This window comes from Myotis yumanensis, unplaced genomic scaffold (genome assembly GCF_028538775.1).
Source record: "Myotis yumanensis isolate MYYU_CA2020_CCGP unplaced genomic scaffold, mMyoYum1.0.hap1 SCAF_4, whole genome shotgun sequence".
NCBI lineage: Eukaryota > Metazoa > Chordata > Mammalia > Chiroptera > Vespertilionidae > Myotis > Myotis yumanensis.
Genome location: NW_027223755.1, coordinates 86,125,305 through 86,145,103, shown reverse-complemented (window position 1 = coordinate 86,145,103; position 19,799 = coordinate 86,125,305). Strand labels below are relative to the sequence as shown.

The window sequence follows — 19,799 nt, the reverse complement described above, 5'->3', positions numbered from 1 at the left end:
TGAGGTTGAAACGGCCCCGGTGTGGTAGGGACGACCCCGGTGAGGTTGAAACGGCCCCCGTGAGGTAGGGACGACCCCGGCGAGGTTGAAACGGCCCCTGTGAGGTAGGGACGACCCCGGCGAGGTTGAAACGGCCCTGGTGAGGCTCTGACGACCCTGGTGAGGTTGAGACTACTCCAGTGAGGTTGGGACAAATAAAGGGGACCAGTATGGACTGATGAACAGGGGTAGATACAGAAGCAGAGCAACATTGAACAGAATGTTAAACTACAGTGGGAAGCCTGGGGAGGGTTGGGGGGGGGGGGGATTAAGAGACCAACTGAAGGACTTATATGCATGCATATAAGATTAACCAATGGACACAAGACACGGGGCGGGGGGGTGGGGTGGGGTGTAGGGTCCGGGGGAATGTCAAGGGGGAAAAAAAAGGAGAAATATGTAATACTCTTTGTAATACTTTAAGAAATAAAAATTATTAAAATATTAAAAAAAATGTGTCCTTGGGCAACCTGTGTGCCATGGAGTCAGTTAGAGATTCATGGGGGATTTCCAAATGCCATCAGTATCATTTTATGTCAGTGATTATACTTTACAAAGGTGTTCAGATTCTGTCCATGAAGTCAGGAAATGTTGATTTTTCCTCCCACATGAATGAAAGAATGAAAAACAGAGAAATAAGCCAGGAGCCCTGGGGTGTGGAGTCATTGGTAGGAGAGGTTTGGGGTTTTTTGTCCTCTTAGTTCTCATTTTGGCTTGATTTTAGCCAATAGGATATTTGGCTAAAGTAGGAATTCCAGGCAATCCCAATCCCTCAGATCTTTTCTTGGGTTGCGGGAAACGAGTTAAGTCGGCTTGCGTGAATTGCGCGTACTCGGCGGGAGCCGTCTTAACTCGGTTCATATAGATTTGCGGTGGAGTGCGGGAAACGTGTAAATTCGGGCCGATTGTAACTGCGTATTACCAAATATTTGTTTCAAAGATACCTACCTGCATATGCGAACCATTTCATACCCATTTCAATCGAACCCATACTTCAAAAGACATAGGAATTTTAAACTAACTCTGATTTTGCTCGGGAAACCTAAATAATTGCCCGCGCCAGCTTATATTTTGTCGGGAAATTCACCCGACACCAGAGTGTTAAGATAACCTAAGCTTGATGTAGTTAGGCGTTAGATGGCAAATTTGTGTTATAATTATTTTGAAAAATAAATGGGTCCATATCACCAAAATGGGTTAAATACAAGAATATGTGACTACCCACGATGCCCATTCAGTGTGCAGGCTCCATAAGAGGAGTTTTGAGGTGTTTTGCTTTGGTTCAACCACTTGTGGTCACCAGACATTTAGTTTTTGGATAACAAAAGCTCTGTGACACTGAGAGACAGATTCGTATCTTATTATTTGGTTGGAGTCATATGTGCAACTGAGTGGGCTTACAGTTGAGTTGTCTATTTGCCTGTCCCTGATCCTTATTAAGGATTCTTATGACAAATTAAACTATATGCTCAGTTTGGTAGTAATTGCTTCCATTGTTTACTGCTTCGTCCCTATTGATGCAGTCCAGGAAGAAAAGGGTGGAAGAAAACTGGTCAGCATGCCGACCAAGGGCTGGTCATTTGTTAATACCTTCCATTGACCTGTCAGCACAGTCTGAGCGATAAGTTCTGTGGCTGCTGTGGTTCAGATGAGGAAACTTAGGCTCAGCAAAGTGGAGTAATTTGTCCAAAGTCAAATAAAAAGTCAGGATTTGAACCCAGGTCTACATGATAAAGTCCTGCCCTGACCTCTTCATTGTCTGGGCCATTTCCTCAGGCGTAGGCATTACAAATTCTCCTTAGAGAATGCAGCTTCAGCATCTTTTCTCGTTTTCCATTCCATCACCCATGAAATCATATTATATTTGGAAATTGAGTAGAGATGCAGCAAAATCTGTGTGTGAGCCCTTTCAAGACACATACCGAAGTGTTGTCCCTAAATGGAACACCAGCTGTCAGATTTTTCTAGACATTCTGAGAACATGCGCAGGAGAGGAAGTGAAGAGCATCAACTGGGGAGTAAGTTTCTGTGAAAGACAGCAGAGCTGCTCTGTACCATTCAGTGCCTCGGTCTGAGGGACAAGAGGAATGATGGCAAAGGAGGTGACACAGGCCAGGGAGTCCCAGAGGATCCCTGTGCAGACCAATGGGTTCTCTTCCCCGTCCTGTGCAGACTAGCTGTGTGACAGTGACTCTTGAAGCCTTATTTTCCTTATCTGTCCAATGCAAAGATTGGACAGCAACAGTCATATCTAGATTCCAAATTGTCTAGGCTCAGTGGAAGGTCAGAAAAAATTCATGGCCAAAGTCAAGGTCTCCAGCTCAGCCATGCTGCTGAAGTTGCAATGTTCCTGTCCGGGTGTCAAATGCGCACCTGGGTGGAGAGACCTGGGTCATCACCTGGTCGTGCACATTGGGCATTTCATGCCCCTCTGAATGGAAAGGGCATGATGCGTCATCTACACCATCTGCTCCCAGCTCTCCTGCTGCTGTGAGTCTCCTGAAATAAAACCTGTTCTCCTTGGGTAGATGAAGGAGGTTAAGGTGAGCCTGAGGTTCATGGCAGGCGGTGAGACGGGAGACAGTTTTCAAATAAATTGGTGGCTTCAGACCAAAAGGAATTTTTCTTCTACTTGGGGACCCTTCCTGTAGGAACGTTTTCTGTAGCCATGAGTGAGGGATAGTGAGATTCTGAGACTCCAGATAGAGACCTAGAGAGCTGTTCTTGATAAATTTGCATGATGGTTAAGAGTTCCAGCTCTGCACTCTGGACAGGGTTGATTTAAAATCCTGCCTCACCACATATTAGGTCATTGAGTCAGGTAATAAAAAATTAGAAGCCTAATTTTCGTCATCTGCAAAATGGGAATCATATAATGACCTGTAGTTGTTACGATGATTAAATGAGGTAACACATGAGAATATGTAGCACAAAGCTTAACACATTAGTAACAGGCTAACAAATAAAAAACTAGCCAGTCCCTAGCCCTAGTTCTCTTCTGATGGTTAGTTTTTCACCAGGAGACATTGTGTACTGCTGGTACTCCATGTCTTTGAAGGATGGGGCAGGGGACAAATTTTCAGGGTTTGAACCATCCTCTTCACACATTCATTCCTAAAAGCAAGTCCCTGCTAACACTGGCGTTACCAAGAGTATTGGTCAACACTCTTTGGGCTTCAAGTTACAGAAACTCATCACAGACCCCCTTAAACTAAAAAGCACTGGCTCAAATAATAGAAGTCAAAGAGATGGACTTTGGCTGACCTGGACCCAAAATGCTGATGCAGCATTCTCTTCTCTTCTCTTCTCTTCTCTTCTCTTTTCTTCTCTTCTCTTCTCTTCTCTTTCTCTCTTCTCTCTCTTTCTCTCTTCTCTCTCTTTCTCTCTTCTCTTTCCTTCTTTCCTCTCTGTGGGCTTCATTCTTGGGAAGGCTCTCTCTCCCTAAGGTGATGGGATTGTCTCTTTCAAGGTTCACCTCTATTCCAAGTAGGTCCAGTGTACCGACTGCCAGACCAAGCCAAAGGCTAGGGAGACTCTACCTGGCCAGTCCAGTTTGTTACATTGGGAACGGCGAGTCCCTGGATTGAGTCCCACTAGGTGGAGAGGTACAGATCCTCAAATAAAAGGATGGATTTTGTTACAAGAAGGGGAAGGACTTCTGGAAAGGCCACAACAATGCCTGTCACTACACCTCAGGTCCATAGTGGGACACTGATTTTGTGATGAAGGGACCAGCTCCCATCCCCTGATAGAGTTGGCCCCTCTTCCTCTGAACAAGAGCATCACAAAACACCCAGCCTCACTCCTGTTCCCTCTGAGGCTGCACCCCCACCCCCACCTCCAGGTCTTTTCTGATATCACTGATCTATAGAAAAATCTCTTTCGAAAGCTCTTAATTAGTCCCACCTCAGGCATGGAAATATGCCATTTCCTGGACTCAGAAAGTGTGAGACCTGGAAGGATCACAAAGCAAGAACAGCTCCCAGACCCGGTAGCTCTGGCTTATTGCGAGAATCACCTGCACTGGGTTTTGTAATGTTTTAAGCTTCCTGAGTGCCAGATTCCCTGCCAGAAATGTCACTTACATAGTCTGTGTTGGGGCCATTCATCTAAAGTGTAATGATTCCGACTTGCTTCACTTGAGAGCCAGTTGCCTCTGAAGGCACATAGCCCTGATTCCAAGCGTATATTGAAGCCAGAGGGATTAAGAACCCGTTATATCCAGGGTCACCCAGCTGGTCAGGGCCAAATTCTGTGTGCACTCCTGTTCCCAGGAGAAAACCCAAAAGCCCTGGGACAAGGGGAAGGAGCATTCTGTGCTGGAGTCAGACACCAGGCCCTGCTGCGGCGGCCAGGAGTCTGTCGGTGTTTGGGGCTTGCCAGCAAGCTTTCAAGGAGTCAGGAAACCCCACTTCTACGTCCTCCTGCATCAGCCTCCCCCAACCCACACTTACTTTCCAGGCTACTTCTCTACCAAGTGCTATGCTAGGAAGGGAGCTCAAGACCTTCTGGGAAGGTAGACACAGGAAAGAGCACCAGCAGCATTGCCGTTAGCGTGTTCCTAAGGTCCAAAAGGGAACAGTTTCCTCCAAAAGTTAAACATAGAGTTTCCATATGACCCAGCAATTTGACACCCAGACTAGGACCCTGGAAATATGTCCACACAAAAAACTTTTACACGAATGTTCATAGTAGCATTTTTCGTAAGAGTAAACGAAAAAATAGAAACAACCAAATGTCCATCAACTGGTTAATGGATAAACAAATGTGGTACATCCATTCAGTGGATGGATTTTATTATTCAGTCATAAAAAGGAATGGAATGTTGATACATGCTACACATGGATGAACCTGGGAAAGCTTATGCTAAGTGAAAAGAAGCCGGGCACAAAGGGCTACCTATTGTATGGTGTCATGTATATACAAGGCCAAGAAGAAGCAAGCCCATAGAGGCAGGTAGATTAGTGATGGCCAGTTGCTGGGGAGAAGGGGGAAGTGACTTCTAATGTGGATGGGGTTTCTTTTGTTTGTTTGTTAATCCTTATCTGAGGATATTTTTTCCATTGATTTTTAGAGAGTGGAAGGGAGGGAGGGATAAAGAGACAGAGAGGTAGAAATATTGATGTGAGGGAGACACATCGATTGGTTGCCTTCCACACTCACCCCTGAAATTGAACCTGCAACCCAGGTACGTGCCGTTGACCAGGAATTGAACCCTCAGTCCTTTAGTACGAGGGCTGATGCTCTAACCACTGAGAACACCGGCCAGGGCTGGATGGGGTTTCTTTTTACAGTGATGAAAATGTTTTGGAATTAGGTAGTGGTGATGGTTTCACAACCTTGTGATTGTACTAAATGCCACCGAATGGTACACTCTAAAAGGGTGAATTTTATGGTATGTGAATTCTATCTCATTTAAAATAAATATTAACAGGTAGACCATTTAAAAAATTAAAAGACCAGGCCTTTTGGGAGCAGGATGTTCAGGAGAAGCCTCCTGGAAAAGTAAAGTTTGGGTTAGGCCCAGAAGCAACACGAGGAAAAGTCAGGGACACCCCTTAGCAGAGGGAACAGTGTGAACATGCTGCAGAGTCTCCTGTAAAGAACAGCCAGAGACCTGCTTGGCTGGGGCAGAGATGGTGGGCGGGGGAGGGGGAGGGCCAGGGGGTGGGGCGGTGCTGAGGCGGGTGTAGTGGTCTCAGAGCAGAGGTGGGACAGGAGGTGATCTGGGGTCCTACCCACTGAGCTTAGGAGCTGAATGGAAGGGAATATGCTTCTCCCAGCACAGGGGCCTCTGTGAAGGCTGCAGGGGTGCACATGGGTACATGCGGAGCACTGCTTTGGGAAGGTGCGGATGAATTAATGAGGAAAGGTGCGGATGCAGAGGTTTGGGGTCCCCTGCTGTATCAGTGCTGTTCTGGAGGCTGCAGGAACAGAGGGGGAAATCAGGCCTTCCCTCCTGCCCTCCAGGGATCCGAGAAGGAAACCTTGCATTTCTCTTATAATTCAGGGTTGCACACAGCTTTCACTTTTTTTTTTATTAGCTCATTGATCTTTGAAAGAATTCTTGAGATCAGAAGGACAGTGATCATTAGCTCTTTCACAGGGAGAGAAACGGGGGTTCAGGAAGCCCAGGGCTGCTCCTCAGTGGCAGTTAGCAAGAGAAACCAGACTTCAACTCACAGTGCAGCCTAGGCTGACCTGTAGTCTTGTTGGGGAAACAAAGCAAAGACTGTGAGAATAAATAAATATTCCCAAATAGGGTGAGATGCAAATGTGTGATAGCCAAAGACAGGCCTCAAATTATTACCAACAAACACATCAATTAGTGCCGGATTATACTCTGCCAATCACACCAAGTGTTGAAAGCGCATTTTCTTTGAATCTTTCTATTGCTGAACTCTGTCCTGCCAAGCAAAAGATTCAGAAGAGAGAGTATGTGCCGAAATGTTGAACCTGGATCTTAAATTATACTTGGGCTCAAATCCTACCTCCATCTTTGCCAAATGGCCTTGGACTCCACTTCTTGGTGCTTCAGGCCCTTCGCCTATTAAATGAGGACCCCCACACCCAGCTCACGAAGGACTGCCACGCGGCAATTCTGCAATAACGTGACGCATAGCTGGCTCACCTGGGAGGGGGTGCTCAATACATAAAGGGGAGTTGTCGTTTTTTATTGCAAAAGGCGATTCACATCCTTTGGGCACAAACAATATTGCAATACCTTCGTATATCCTTAATCCTCACAAGAAGGTAGGTCCCATTACCCCCTTTTTAACGATGAGGAAATTGAGGCCCAGAGAAATTAGCTTGCCCAAAGTCACACAGCCAGGATGTAAGATAATCACATTTGGTCTGGCTCTAAAGTCCTCATTTTTTCACTCTGCCGTAAAACTGATGGTGACGGCAGAATTGGGCATAAGAGGACCCTCATCAAGGCAAAGTCTGAATGATGGGCAAGTGATCTGTTTCAGAGCTCCCGGGGAATGAGCTGGAAGCTCCATTCCGCTTGCAGGACTCTGGTCTGGGTTCAGATTTGCTGGGCCTCACGTACAAACTCTTGGCCTCGCCTCCTTCCTCATCTCTCTCCTCCTCCTACTTAAGGATTTTTAGGTCAAAGTGCAGCCTCTGTCCTGGGAGATAATCCTGCAACCTTGTTTTCTGAGTGACCTTCCCAAAGAAGGCCTTCAGCAGACACGTTCTCCTCAGCCTAATCACACAACCGTCTTTTTCCTTGAGCCCTCGCCAGCCCTCAGGATGGCAAGGCAGCCGGCTGCCTGCAGACGCGTTTTATGCTGAGGAGCTGCTCAGAATAAATTAGCCAGTCCTCAGAACGTGTTAGATACACTACTTCCACATCGCATTTTATTTCTGCTTCAGTGCTTTCCTTCTCAAGCGCCACCTCCCTTTTCCCTTCCTGAGGCCTGGCATCTTCACATGTGCCCGTCCTGGGTGGAGGCACATTTCTGCACAAGAGAATTTTCTCCCTTCTGCTAAGAACCTATAGATTCTAAAACGCAGACATGATCAGCAAGTAAAGAACTGAATCAAAAAGACTTTCAATCACCCAAGGGAGGCAGAAGCCTAGTGGGTCCAGAAGAATTAAAGGTAACAAGATAAAAGTTAACAGGAATTAGAAATAACAAGAGATGATGGCAGCAATGACCAACCTGCACTGGTGAGGGAGCCGAGAGTTGCGCCTGGGCACTGGTCTCTATGAGGTGTTATTTCCAGGGATCTGAGGAGCCCCTGGATGTCAAGGGGGAGAGGTACTTGAAATGGGACATTTTTGAAGGTTCTTTAAAGGCGTGTCTAGCAGAAGGGCCCCTTTTTCAAATGGAAGGTACCTGAAAGTGTTCTGTGCCGGCATTGGGTTTCTTAACATCTGATATGAAGAACCATCTTCCCCAATATCCGCCCCCCCCAGTGTCGCTAACACACACACACATACACACACACACACACACACACCCCTCCTGTCCCCAGCAACTCAAACTCAGATTCTTTGGCTGTACCCACACATACTGAATCACAACTCTAGGGGTTGAGCCCAGTGATTCCCTAATCACCTGGCCTGGCCTCCACCCCCCAAGATTTTGATTCAGTAATTTTGCAGTGGGGCCTGAGAATCCGCATTTATATCACTCCCACCTGGCGCTGATGCTGCTGGTCCAGTGAGAAGCTCTGGTGCAGGGAGCCTCCTGGCTGCCTCCGGGGCACAGGTTTCTTCCATAAACTAAGCGGTAAACTGTGCAAGATCAATGCAGGATGGGACAGGAGGGGAGGAGGGGAGGACAAAAAGAAGGAAAAAGAAAGCTGGCCTGGGAAGTGATGCCTGGAAAAGAGACTTGTTCTTTCTCAGCACACGTTATCAAAACTTCTTTCTTGTTACTTCCATTTCCCAATTCCTGGTCCATATTAATAACCACTAATTCAGCGGTTCTCAACCTGTGGGTCGCGACCCCTTTGGGGTTGAATGACCCTTTCACAGGGGTCACCTAAGACCATCGGAAAACACATATATAATTACATATTGTTTTTGTGATTAATCACTATGCTTTAATAATGTTCAATTTGTAACAATGAAATTGGGGGTCACCACAACATGAGGAACTGTATTAAAGGGTCACGGCATTAGGAAGGTTGAGAACCACTGCACTAATTAATGCCTTGTGGTTGAGAGCCCCTAATCGTGTCTCCTGGGCCTTAGAAAAATGGTGGTGCAAGACCTGGCCCAACAAAAGGAAGAAGAGTACACAATCCCAGGACCCAAGGTCAGACCCCTGGGGCCACAGGATCTTCACACTGGTCTTGTCTAGACACCTGTGGCCCCCACTTCTCAGACATCAGCATGCACCAGGATCACCCTGTTAACCCTCAGTCACTGACTCAATAGATCTGGGGTGAGGCCCCTCCTGAAAAGCTGCATTTTTAAAAATATACATATTTGTATTGACTTCAGAGAGGAAGGGAGAGGGAGAGAGAGAAACATCAATGATGAGAGAGAATCATTGATTGGCTGCCTCCTGCACACCCCCTACTGGGCATGGGGCCTACAACCTGGGCATGTGCTCTGACTGGGAATTGAACTGTGACCTCCTGGTTCACAGGTCAACGCTCAACCATTGAGCAACACCTGACACCAGCCGGGCTAAAAATCTGCATTTTTAATAAACCCCGTGTGATGCAGACGCTGCTTGCATCACAGGGACCCCTCTCTAGAATCACTGGTGGGCACATATGAAATAATGCCAGAAGTCACTTAGCGTCATGTAGACAGCAGCCACCCAAGGACAATTCTGGGGAAGGTGAGTTGCTTCCAGCCCAGCAGGGCTATGAGGGCCCTCATTCTCTCTGTGATCAGCCGCCTCAGGTGTGTGGCAGCCAGGCATTCCGCAGACACGGCCACCGCAGGGCCAGGACGATGCCCTTTGTGAGACTCACTCTGAAATGTTCCTGTTTCCTCCCTCAGAAAGTCACGGGGACTCTTACATCTGGAAATCTAGACCGGACTCTCTGAACATCACATTTGTCACGGTCTTTGTTATAGAAGTCTCACCGTTTTATACCATTTGTCAGAAGACGCGATGTTCAGATGTTCGGAGTGGGCCCAGAGATGCTTGTGGACTTGACCTGACCAGTCTGCATCCTGTGGACTGGGCTCGGGCTTGTTGAGGAAGGGGTGCAGCCTGCCTCCTCTCACTGTGTCGTTTCTCTCCTCTCTCCCCCTCCCCTCCTTCCTCTCCCCCACCCCCAGTGCACTCCCAGAAACAGAACAGGCAGACCTGCGTGCGGAAGAGCCTCATCTGCGCCTTCGCCATGGCCTTCATCATCAGCGTCATGCTGATCGCCGCCAACCAGATCCTGCGGAGCGGCATGGAGTAGCCGCCGCCCGCCACCAGCCGCTGCGGTCCCCGCTCACTGCGCATGCGCACGCCCTGCGGGCCGACTTCCTCCACAAAAGCAGATCTGGACAATGCAGACGTGGCACAGTTCGGCGAAGAACCCAAGGTTGCAGTGCAACCTCTGTTGCAAGTCCACTTCATCTCCTTGGCAGGGACACAAAAGGGCTGTCTTCAATGCTTTAATGGTTTTGTTTCCTAATGCAATAAATAGCCAGGAGTTCCGAGTGATCGCTTCAACCACCTGCAGAAACTCCGCACAGGAACTTCATTTTCATCTCGGAACTCCAATGGCCATGAGGGCCAGTGGTAAGAGAGCAAGGGAGAGGCGTGAACATGCAGTCACCTCCCCGCCCCGTCCTTTCAACCCAGGGGGCAACTGGAGACCCCCAGGGCAACCCAAGGGGTGACTTCAGGGTTGCCGCAGAAGAGGGGGCTCTCCACCTGTCCCTGGATTTCCTCCTCCACCTAGTGGAGCCCGCCCCCCCATCCCCAAGGCATGAGGGGAAAGCTGTCCGAGGGGTGCAGGACCTGCAGCTGCTCCCATGCTTCCGTTCTTACAGCCTTTCTACAGGACTCTAGCTGGCAGAGCTGGGGAGTTCTCGGTTTCCATCTGCACTTGGCTTTCAGTTCCTAGAGCCCATCACGCACCAGCATTTTGGAATCTGCAGAGAGCCTTCCTCCCAGCTGTGCTGCTTGTGCTGCCATTAAAGAACAAAGAAGCATACTCGTGGGCATCTCTATAATCACATAGACACGTAGATAGATGTATCTATTTGGCTTCTTCATGTGTGGCATCATTCTTCCCTAATCACTTACTCCTCATATACGCTTATCCTCCGACACGCATCCCTGCCTCTTTTGGGTGGGAGAGGTCGTTTGGGGGACGGGGACTGAGACTGGTGGCGAGGAGGTGTTGCATCCCACGCCCCAGTCGTCCGCAACAACGGAGCCCGCACACGTCTCCCTGCCAGAAGACCTCTGTAAGTTAAGGTCCTCAAGCATCTTACCTTGTTCTCACCTTACAGTTGGCTTGCTAAGTTAGTCTTCCCCAGGTAAAAAGAGGAATACAATCCAGAGTGGAAAGATCAAACTACTGTATTTTCCATAACATCTTCGGGCATTCAGATCCTGCAACTGACTCGTTTCCATGAGAAAAAAAATAAAACAAAACAAAGAGATATTAATAAGCTTAGCCAACAGGACAGGTCCCTTATCCTGCCTGCGGAATACTTCTGTCGGGGAAGGAAACGGACTGCAGTGGTCTGTTTTCAACACCATTTCAAGTCTGTGATTTCCTGACTTTTCCTACGTGTCATATCAGCCACCACTATTAATTCAAGCTTGCATAGTCTGGTTAGCCAATACCCTTTCAATGGAACATTTCCCTTTGTACTTTTCCAAGCTCAGGTCCTTATTTCTATGATGGAATCGTTTTGCTCCTCTTGCATCCGAAAGCTTTGAGGTTCCAGAACCTTTCCTCTCTCACTGCAGCCAGGCAGGCTTTTTGGTGGGGTGTGTGTTCCTGAACCTCTCCTCGAGCTCCCCCTCTCCCCCCCCCTCCCCCTCCGCTTTCTCCTTACTGCCTTCTTGGACTTGGAGCATCCACAGTCTCAGCTTAGGGTCTTCTTCCAATGCACCTCTGTCAGCGCTTCAGGCAACAGCCTGGGGGCAGCTGTAGGAACTCCCCCACTGTGGGAGACCGAGAATATCCATGATGAGCACAAGAAAAACTAGGGTTTGAGCCATAGTACAGAGGAGGGAGCAGGTGTAAGCTTTCGAGAGTCTAGGGGTATGAGAGTCTCTCTGGGAAAATGCCTGGGGCGCCGCACATCCAGGCCAGGAAAGCACCAGCCTGCCTGCCCACCCTGCCCTGCCACAGCACACCTGCACATCTGCCTCTCCTCTCTCCCCTTGCCTGACTCACCATGCCCCCCCCCCCCATCAGAATCCTGAACAAGAACAGGTCCAACCATAGCATGCTAATAGGACAGCTTCATCATTCGCTCCTGCCCAAAGCAGCTGGCCCTCTCTATCTGAATTGAACTTAGGTGGGAAGGGCCCCTGAACCACTAGACTACATTATACTGGGAGAGGGGGTGCTGGATCCTAAGTAGACTAGATGGAGACCCCAGGGACGATTCTTAAAGGACTGTGCCCCACGAGATGGGATTGCAGTGCTCTAGGTGAGGCTGGACTTGAGGGCTACGAGAGAGTACTTCTTCAAAGGCTGCTGTTCTACAGGTTCTTCTGCCTCCCACCGGACAACAGGGACCCTGATGATGTGAGGGTTAGCCTCTATTGGAAGACAGATTAGCCACCATGCAGGGGTGGAGATTAAAAGAGTTCCCGCAAGGCACCAACAGCCTGTTCCCTACAAAGTCCTCCCCCCAGAGGACATCTTTCCTCTCCCAGTGACCTAGTGACCGGGAAGACAGCCATCCTACCCGGAGAAAATCCAGGAGAGTGAATTCTTTGTGGGGGTTGCTAGGGACAGGGGACACAAAGGAATCCACAGAACTCTCTTGGATGGGCTAGAAGTTAACCTCCTCCATGGTAACCTCAGGTGTGTCCCACAGGCTGCAGGGTGTGGAGACAACCCAGAGTAGTGGCCTTCCTGAGACTTTGGGAGTTAAGAGCTCATCCCAGTGACCTGCACCCTGGCTCCTTTGTCTGGATGGTCTTTGTCAGGCAGCTCAGGGTGTTGACTTCCCCCAGCCCCACCCCCAGTCCTGTCCACACCAGTGCCCTCCAGGGCCCCATACCTGTCAGCATCCTCACCACAGGGTTTGTGATGTCCCTGGATGAAGACTCTAGAAGATCCTGGTCCCCCAGGCCTTGTGGCCCCAGTGGGAGGTGACCTCTGCAGGAAATGAGAGGGAGGACATCAACTCTCCCTCTGTGCTCTTAGCTAATAGACATAGCGGCCTATTCTGAGTGACTGGCAAATTGAGTTTGGCTCATTCTTGTTGCAAGAATGGGTGCCCCCCAGGCCACACAGGGATGATCAAGGAGGCATTCTGCCTGAGAGACAAGAAATACAGACCCTAATGCCCTTGACCCCCAGAGAAGCTGTCACCCATCACTCCAGAAGCAGACAGGGCCCCCAAATAGGACCCAGCATGGGAACTATTAGCAGTGGCTTCCAGAATGTGGATCCCATGTGACCAATCTGTAAAAAAAAAACAAGGGAGGGGGGGTTGCCATGGCAACCCTTGCATTCCACCCAGAGTTTGCCAAGGCACACAAAAATAGGGAACATTTTCTTAAGGAACACTTGGGTTCTGCCTGATTGCAACCTGACTCCCTGCATCCACATCCTGCTGTGGGGAAATTACCCTTCAAACATCTCCTGGTTTCTCTGCCTTTTTCTTTTGTGCTTGAACCTGCCCTCCCATGTGCTCAGGAGAACAGGAGCTACCTGGGAGCCAGGTGGTATCCTCCCTACTCTCCCCCACCCCCACCTCCCAGGGCCCAGAGCAAGGACCTCTCAATCTGGGTGAAAAGTCAGAAGTGTCATCTGGAAGGCAAAGCTATTTTAAGCCTCAATCGTCCAAAGCATCTGTTTGCCGGTTAAGAAACTCTCCCATGAGCCAGAAATGTGAACTGAAGTGAATGGAGGTTGACATGTGGTCTTGGGCAAGTCCAGTGGTTTCGGAAGACGCTGGGTGTTTCATTTGCAGAGAAGATGTGTCCTGCAAGTCTTCGTTCTTCATACCTGCTCCTGTCTCAGGTTTCACAGGACAAATGGTCTCCTCCAGCGATTTCCAATCTTTTTCATCTCATGGCACGCATAAGCGAATTACAAAAATTCTGCGGCACACCAAAAAATGTATTTTTTTGCTGATCTGACAAAAAAATAGGTGTAATTTTGATTCATGCACACTGGACGGCTATTACGTTGGCTGTTGTCACTTTTTTTATTTGACAACCTAAGGGAAAAGAGGTCAGTGCCCCTGACAGTTAGGTAGTGCATGTTTTAAAAATTTTTGCGGCGCACCAGTGTGCCTCGGCACACCGATTGAAAATTGCTGGTCTGCTCTCTATAGTTAGCCAGCAGAACCTAATGAAAGATAGCAAGCACAGTTTGACAATAATGCCCCTCCCATCCATGGAATCATAAAGTGATATATCTAAGAACTGAGAGGAAGAAATTTATTTTATTCCAAATGCCTTCTCTAGGTTTAAATCCAGACTCAGATCATGAATCAAAGAGACGTTTGCTCTTCACCAGTAGCTAGAGCCTCCCTGGGACCATATGAAGGCATGACTAGAAGAGTACAGGTGTGACTGCACAGCTCGACCCCTTAGCTGGGCTGGCCCAGCCATGGTGGCCGATGCTGTGGCACCCTGTTCTGCAGGGCCCTGGCTCTCTGGCCCTGTGGAAGCTGCTGAGCGCTGCTCCTTCCAGCTGGAGGTCTCGAATGACACTGGCTCATCTTACTGTACTATTTCTCCAAAGGCCCATAGGAATCATGTCACTCACCCTGCTCCACTGACATATAGAAGGTCCTGAACCCCACTGTAAAAAGGAGGTGCCCCTTTTTCTATAATGCCATGATAATGCAGATGGACTGAGCTTAAGCTTCTAGACTACGGCACATACCAGTTACATTACTAGGAGACTGCAGGGCTGCCTTCCCGGCAGAATATCTATCTGGAATGACCGCAGGTCAGTGTCACGTGGCCTCTTCAGCGACCTCTCAGGGCTAAAAGTCCGTAACCTAGAGGCCTTGCCATAGCCATCCTCCCTCACCACCTCATGGCTAAATGCCCCCAATTGGGGGGAAAAATCCATCAGAAGTAGAAAAGAAACAGCAGCTAGGGTTTTCAATCTGAATCATTTAAAGTGATGGCAAAAGAGAGGAGGATTTGGGCCGCTTCTTACGGACCTGTCTCCACGACGATTTAAATGTCAGAACTGTTCAGCCTCACTCCATCCTTCCTTTGACTAAGTCACTCAGGGGACTGTCCTCAGTTAAGTGGCCTTGCCAGAAACACTTGATTTGGAGGAATAAGGTCAAGTACACAAACCATCCACGCATTTCTCTTAGTATCCTATGCTCATTGCTATTGCACACAGTCTTTTTTGCAGCTATGGTTTCTACTTCATATTGATTTGGGGCCCTTTTTATATGGTCTCAAAGGACATTATAACAATGCTCCAAAAGTCTTCAAGGTGAAATTAATCGGATTCAGTTGGCTTGAAATATAGCCACAGAGAATCAGGTTTTGCCAGTCCCACAAAACAGTTCTCTAAAACTGGAAAAGACTTATACAGCCTCCTGCCCCTTACCCCTACCTTGGGTAGCTTGCGTAGCCCCCTGGGGATGCTGGCATAGCCCTCACCCACCTCTTTTCCTTGAGCATAATGGGCGGATGCTTCTGGCATTGTTAGAAGTTATTGTCCAAGTGAAAGGATGCAGAGGCTGGAACTTTCCAGTGGAGTAGAAGAGCAGAATAATCAGGAAGGAATACCCCAGGGAATGCAAAATCCGAGTGTGATGTTGCCCCAGGCCTGGACCTAAGAGAGAAAGAGACAGTTTTTAAGGGGCTGCAGAGGCTGGTCTCTGAATGTGTTCCCTGTCTATCAGGTCGGCATGGGGAACACAGGGCATTGAGTGCCATGGGGCTGCTGCCATCAACCTGTTCCCAAGGACATGCACTGGGAATTTCAAGAGCGGGCTGGTAGCTCCTCTCTCCGTGGGGGATGCTGACAGTGGCCAAGGCCCAAATGCCTCTCCCTGGCTCTCTGTCTGGCCTTGGACCTGTTGAACTGAAGCCAGGAGAGCAGAGCATAGAACCAGGAGTGTGGGCAGCTCTCTCAGCTGGGAAGGGCACAGGAGGCAGGACCCCAGGTGCCCCTGCCACGGACCAGCTGGATAATTTTGAGTGACTTCCCTTCTTGGCCTCAGGTTTCTCATCTCTAAAGCAAGAGGAAAGGTAAACCAGATGACCCAGAAGAGCCCTCCCCGTGTGACCTGTTTGTCTGAAACAAGTAAAAATGAATGCCCATACTTGACAGGGCCTTATATCCCCTATGAATTACATTAGTGACTGAGTTCCTTTTTTTAACACAAGTGCCAAGAGGCCGTTTGTAATAAAGTATCTCGTGTGGTGTCCATTGCCTATAGACGAAACAATGCAAATTGGCTTGTAGCAAATGTGTTGCGGACAAGAGGTTTCATTTACTTCCTAGGGTCTGGCTGATTCAAGGGAGCATCAAGAATGTGGCCTGGCTTAGCCAGTGTGAAAGATAAGAGGCTTTGATCACCTTACCACAGGTTACAGGAATCAGAAAACATGCAGAAGGAGGGGAAACAAAGCCAGATTCCAGGAAAAGGTGCTTGTTTCTCCATCTGAAAGCCCAAAGAAACTACCGAATAAAGAGCACAACTTCCGGTCATTTCTCTCTTTCCTTTTTTTTCTGGCCACTGGAATAGCAGTTCTTGTGTATGTGACTGTGGTTGGCAGTTATTTGTAACCCTGCAGAAGGGAGCTGTGTGACCTCTGGTGACTGTCAGGAATTAGGTGGACAGTCTAGGGAGACCAGCTGTCTGCGCTTGCCCTTTAGCTGGTTGGTGAAGGCATCCACAGGTGCCCACAGTAGGTGTGGCCCAAGCATGACGAGGGGGAGAGGGCAGGAGGAGAGTGGCTGCAGGAACCCCCAAAGTCTCCAGCCCTTCTGCCCATGACAACATGAACTCCTAGGTTTCAGTCCTTTTCTTTTTGTTTTTATTGCTGTTCTTCCCTGGAAAGACCTAGATTGGCCAGGAAAGGACCCTTTCAGCTCCTGGTGGAAATGTACCCCAGCCCGTGTCTCTCAGCTCTCTCTGAGGAAAATCAAAGAATATTCTTTCTTACTGACCCAGAAATCAGGTTTTGGGGGTCCTTGAAGGGCTTCTTAATGGGATTTGATTTTCTTCCCCAATTCTGAATCCAGGAAGAGGCTATGTCGCCAAGGACTAACCAAAGACAATGCCTTCAGAGGGGAATCAGACCCGAAAACCTGGTCAATAGGCGTAGGGTTGGCAAATGGTCATCTATTGGAGGCGGGGGATTACTGCGATCCAAGGGGTTGTCAGACCTGAGACATGAACCTTTTCTCAAATCACAGTAACAAATGGCTGGATGCAAATCGGAGTGCAGCTGAGGACTGTAATAACCAGGACAGCTGGAGCCTGGCCGCTCTCGTGTCCAGACTGGGCCATGAAGACTGAAATCCTGGGTGACAATCTTCCCATTTACCTCATTCTCACTCCATCTTTTTTTTTTTTTTATGTAGTATCAGTTGATGATTTCTGCTATTAAGCGAAGAGAGAGTCCGCAGACCAGTCAAAAGAAAATCTTTATATAAAATGTAAATATTAATATAAATTAACTCGGCATGCAACTTACTGATCCAATGAAGCATATATTATTCATATGTTATCTCAGTGTATAAAGGAAGACTGACTGCCATATTTACCAGATGTTTTCTCTAACCAAACCTGTCTGTAAATATATAATCTGTATAAAAAAGAGTCTAATTTACCATTATTTATGCAATAGAAAAAAATAAAAGTTTTTTTTTTCTTTTGATGAGAGATTCAGTTCATGATATGTGGTGTGATTTGCAAATGGATCATGAATTTCATTCCTGCTGCCCCAATAGGGCGACCAGATCTATTGGGATGGCAGGTCAGCATCACGCCCTCCCAAGAAGGCAGCGAGAAAGCAGTCCATACCTGGTCCTGCGGTGGGTGGGGTTTTGGAGGGGAATGATTGACATAAGGGGAAATAAGCTGACTGTGGAGCATATAAGAAATATGAAACATCTGGCCAGGGAGGCACCCAAGCTAATGGTATCATCCTTTTAGTATTCCATTTACCAAATTCTTCCCAACATTAGCGTGCAGGCATTGCATGTTTTCCCTTAAACTTTTGGAATTTATAATATTATTTGAGGTTCTTAGACAGAGGAAAAGATACTCATTCCTTTATATCAATATAGAAACAAGGGGAACCAAAAAGTTAAGTGATTTGATTAAGGGCATAAGCAGAGATCTGCCCGAATTTGGACCAGAAATCTCCAAGCATCCTGAGGGCATGTCTTATTTCCTTTACTTTTCAGTGATGTTATCACACATTTTCCTAAATGTCTTGTACCTAAGTCAGAAATCCAAGTTTCCATGGAAGTAGCATCTCCCAGATTCTCCAGGAGTCCCCAATTTTAAGTGTTGCAATTCATTCACCTTCTTAGGAGAAATTTATGAAGTAAAATCACTATGCATTTGGTATTGCTTAAAAATTCTAAAAATAGATTTCCAAATTCTGGGCATAAAGCACGTCTTCCTGTTACAGTGGAGCCCCTGGCAAATTCCAGTGAGATGATAACTTGTATTTTATTCTCTCTGATCTGGGTTTTAAGTTTTTTGGTTTTTTTAAATTATAAGTAAATATTTAGTCACGAATATTCATTCTCCTGGGAATGAATGGAGACACACTTACCAGAGCAGGAGTGTCTTGCAGGACAAAAAGCCCCTGGGGACTGACCACAGAACTCAAGGCTCTGACCCCTGACCACAGCCAGAGCAATTTAGAAGCCTGAAGTCTCCTTGCCCAATCACCCAGTCTTGGCCCAAACTCAATAATGTCCAAAGTGAAACAAAGCTTGCCCTTAACATGTGTATGGATCTTTGAATCCCAGTGGGATTTTTCCATAATGTTGCTGATAAGTGGATTTCAAAGGCTTTTCTTTCAGATCAATGTTTGTCTGTGGTCCAACCATGTACACAATTAAGGAAGCTGTGTCTGTCCGTTTGCCAATTCTGGATGAGTCTACCAGTAGCATGTAGCTTGGCCTCGAGTGGCAAAGGACTGGTGCCTGGGCTGACATGAGCACCTAAAGCCATGTTTCCAGGCCTGGTTTAATTTCACCACAGTACACCTGGGCTTCCATCACGGGGCAATGGGCCAAGAGAAAGCAACTGTGCTCCAGCCTACCCTAGTCAGAGTCCCCGGTTCCTGCAGCATCACCCCCATGTGTAGGCCAGTGTGTGGCCAGGAGGCTTTTCTGGCTTGGGAGGTCTTCAGCAAGCAGTCCTGCAAGTGAGAACCTGCTCTCACTTCTGAGTTTCCTAGGACGAGGAAGGAGGGAAGATGCAGGTGCCTCCTTGAAGAGGAGCTTCAGAGCTGTGCTAAGATGACATCCTGGCCCTGGTCCTGGCTGATGTGGCTCAGTTGGTTGAGCATCAAGCCGTGCACCACAAGATTGCTGGTTCGATTCTGGGTCAGGACACGTACCTGGGTTGAGGACTTGATCCCCAGTAAGGAGCATTCCGGAGACGACTGATCGATGTATCCCTCTCACGTCAATGTTTTTCTCCTCTCGTCCTCTCTAAAAATCAATAAAAATATATATTTTTTAAAATGACATGCTGGCTTAGACTCTTTGGGGCTCACCACCCCATTCTGACTCTTATAACCTTTGTCTTCTACTCTCTCCCTGTCTTTCCTCTCTGCTGTCAGGATAGCTGACCTTCGAAGACTTCCAGGGTAATGTTCTCAGCCCTGGCTGCACCTGGAAATGGCCTGGGGTGCTTTAAAAAAATGCCAAATCCGGGCCCTGCCCCAGGTGTTCTGATTCCTGCTCTAGAATGTGGCCTGGGCAGCAGAGAGTTTCACTCGAAGCTGATTTCGATCAGAGTTAAGAATGAGAGTGGTCAGACCATCAAACCTCAGAAGGAAGGTGGGAGAGGGTGGGTGTAAGGGGGAGATAGCAACCAAAGGACTTACATAAGCGGTTCTCAACCTGTGGGTCGAGACCCCTTTGGCGGTCGAACGGCCCTTTCACAGGGGTCGCCTAAGACCATCCTG

General features: G+C 48.1%; 1 protein-coding gene across 7 annotated transcripts in view; it reads left to right on the top strand.

The window, feature by feature from the left end:
- Positions 1-17,522, top strand: part of CALN1 (calneuron 1) — a 426,991-nt gene extending 409,469 nt beyond the window's left edge. For all 7 annotated transcript variants that reach the window (XM_070412846.1, XM_070412841.1, XM_070412847.1 and 4 more), the window contains one exon: positions 9,797-17,522. In XM_070412846.1, the coding sequence (XP_070268947.1) occupies positions 9,797-9,924 (128 nt within the window). In that variant the 3' untranslated portion in view covers positions 9,925-17,522. The remainder of the gene's footprint in view (positions 1-9,796) is intronic.
- Positions 17,523-19,799: the final 2,277 nt, after the last annotated feature.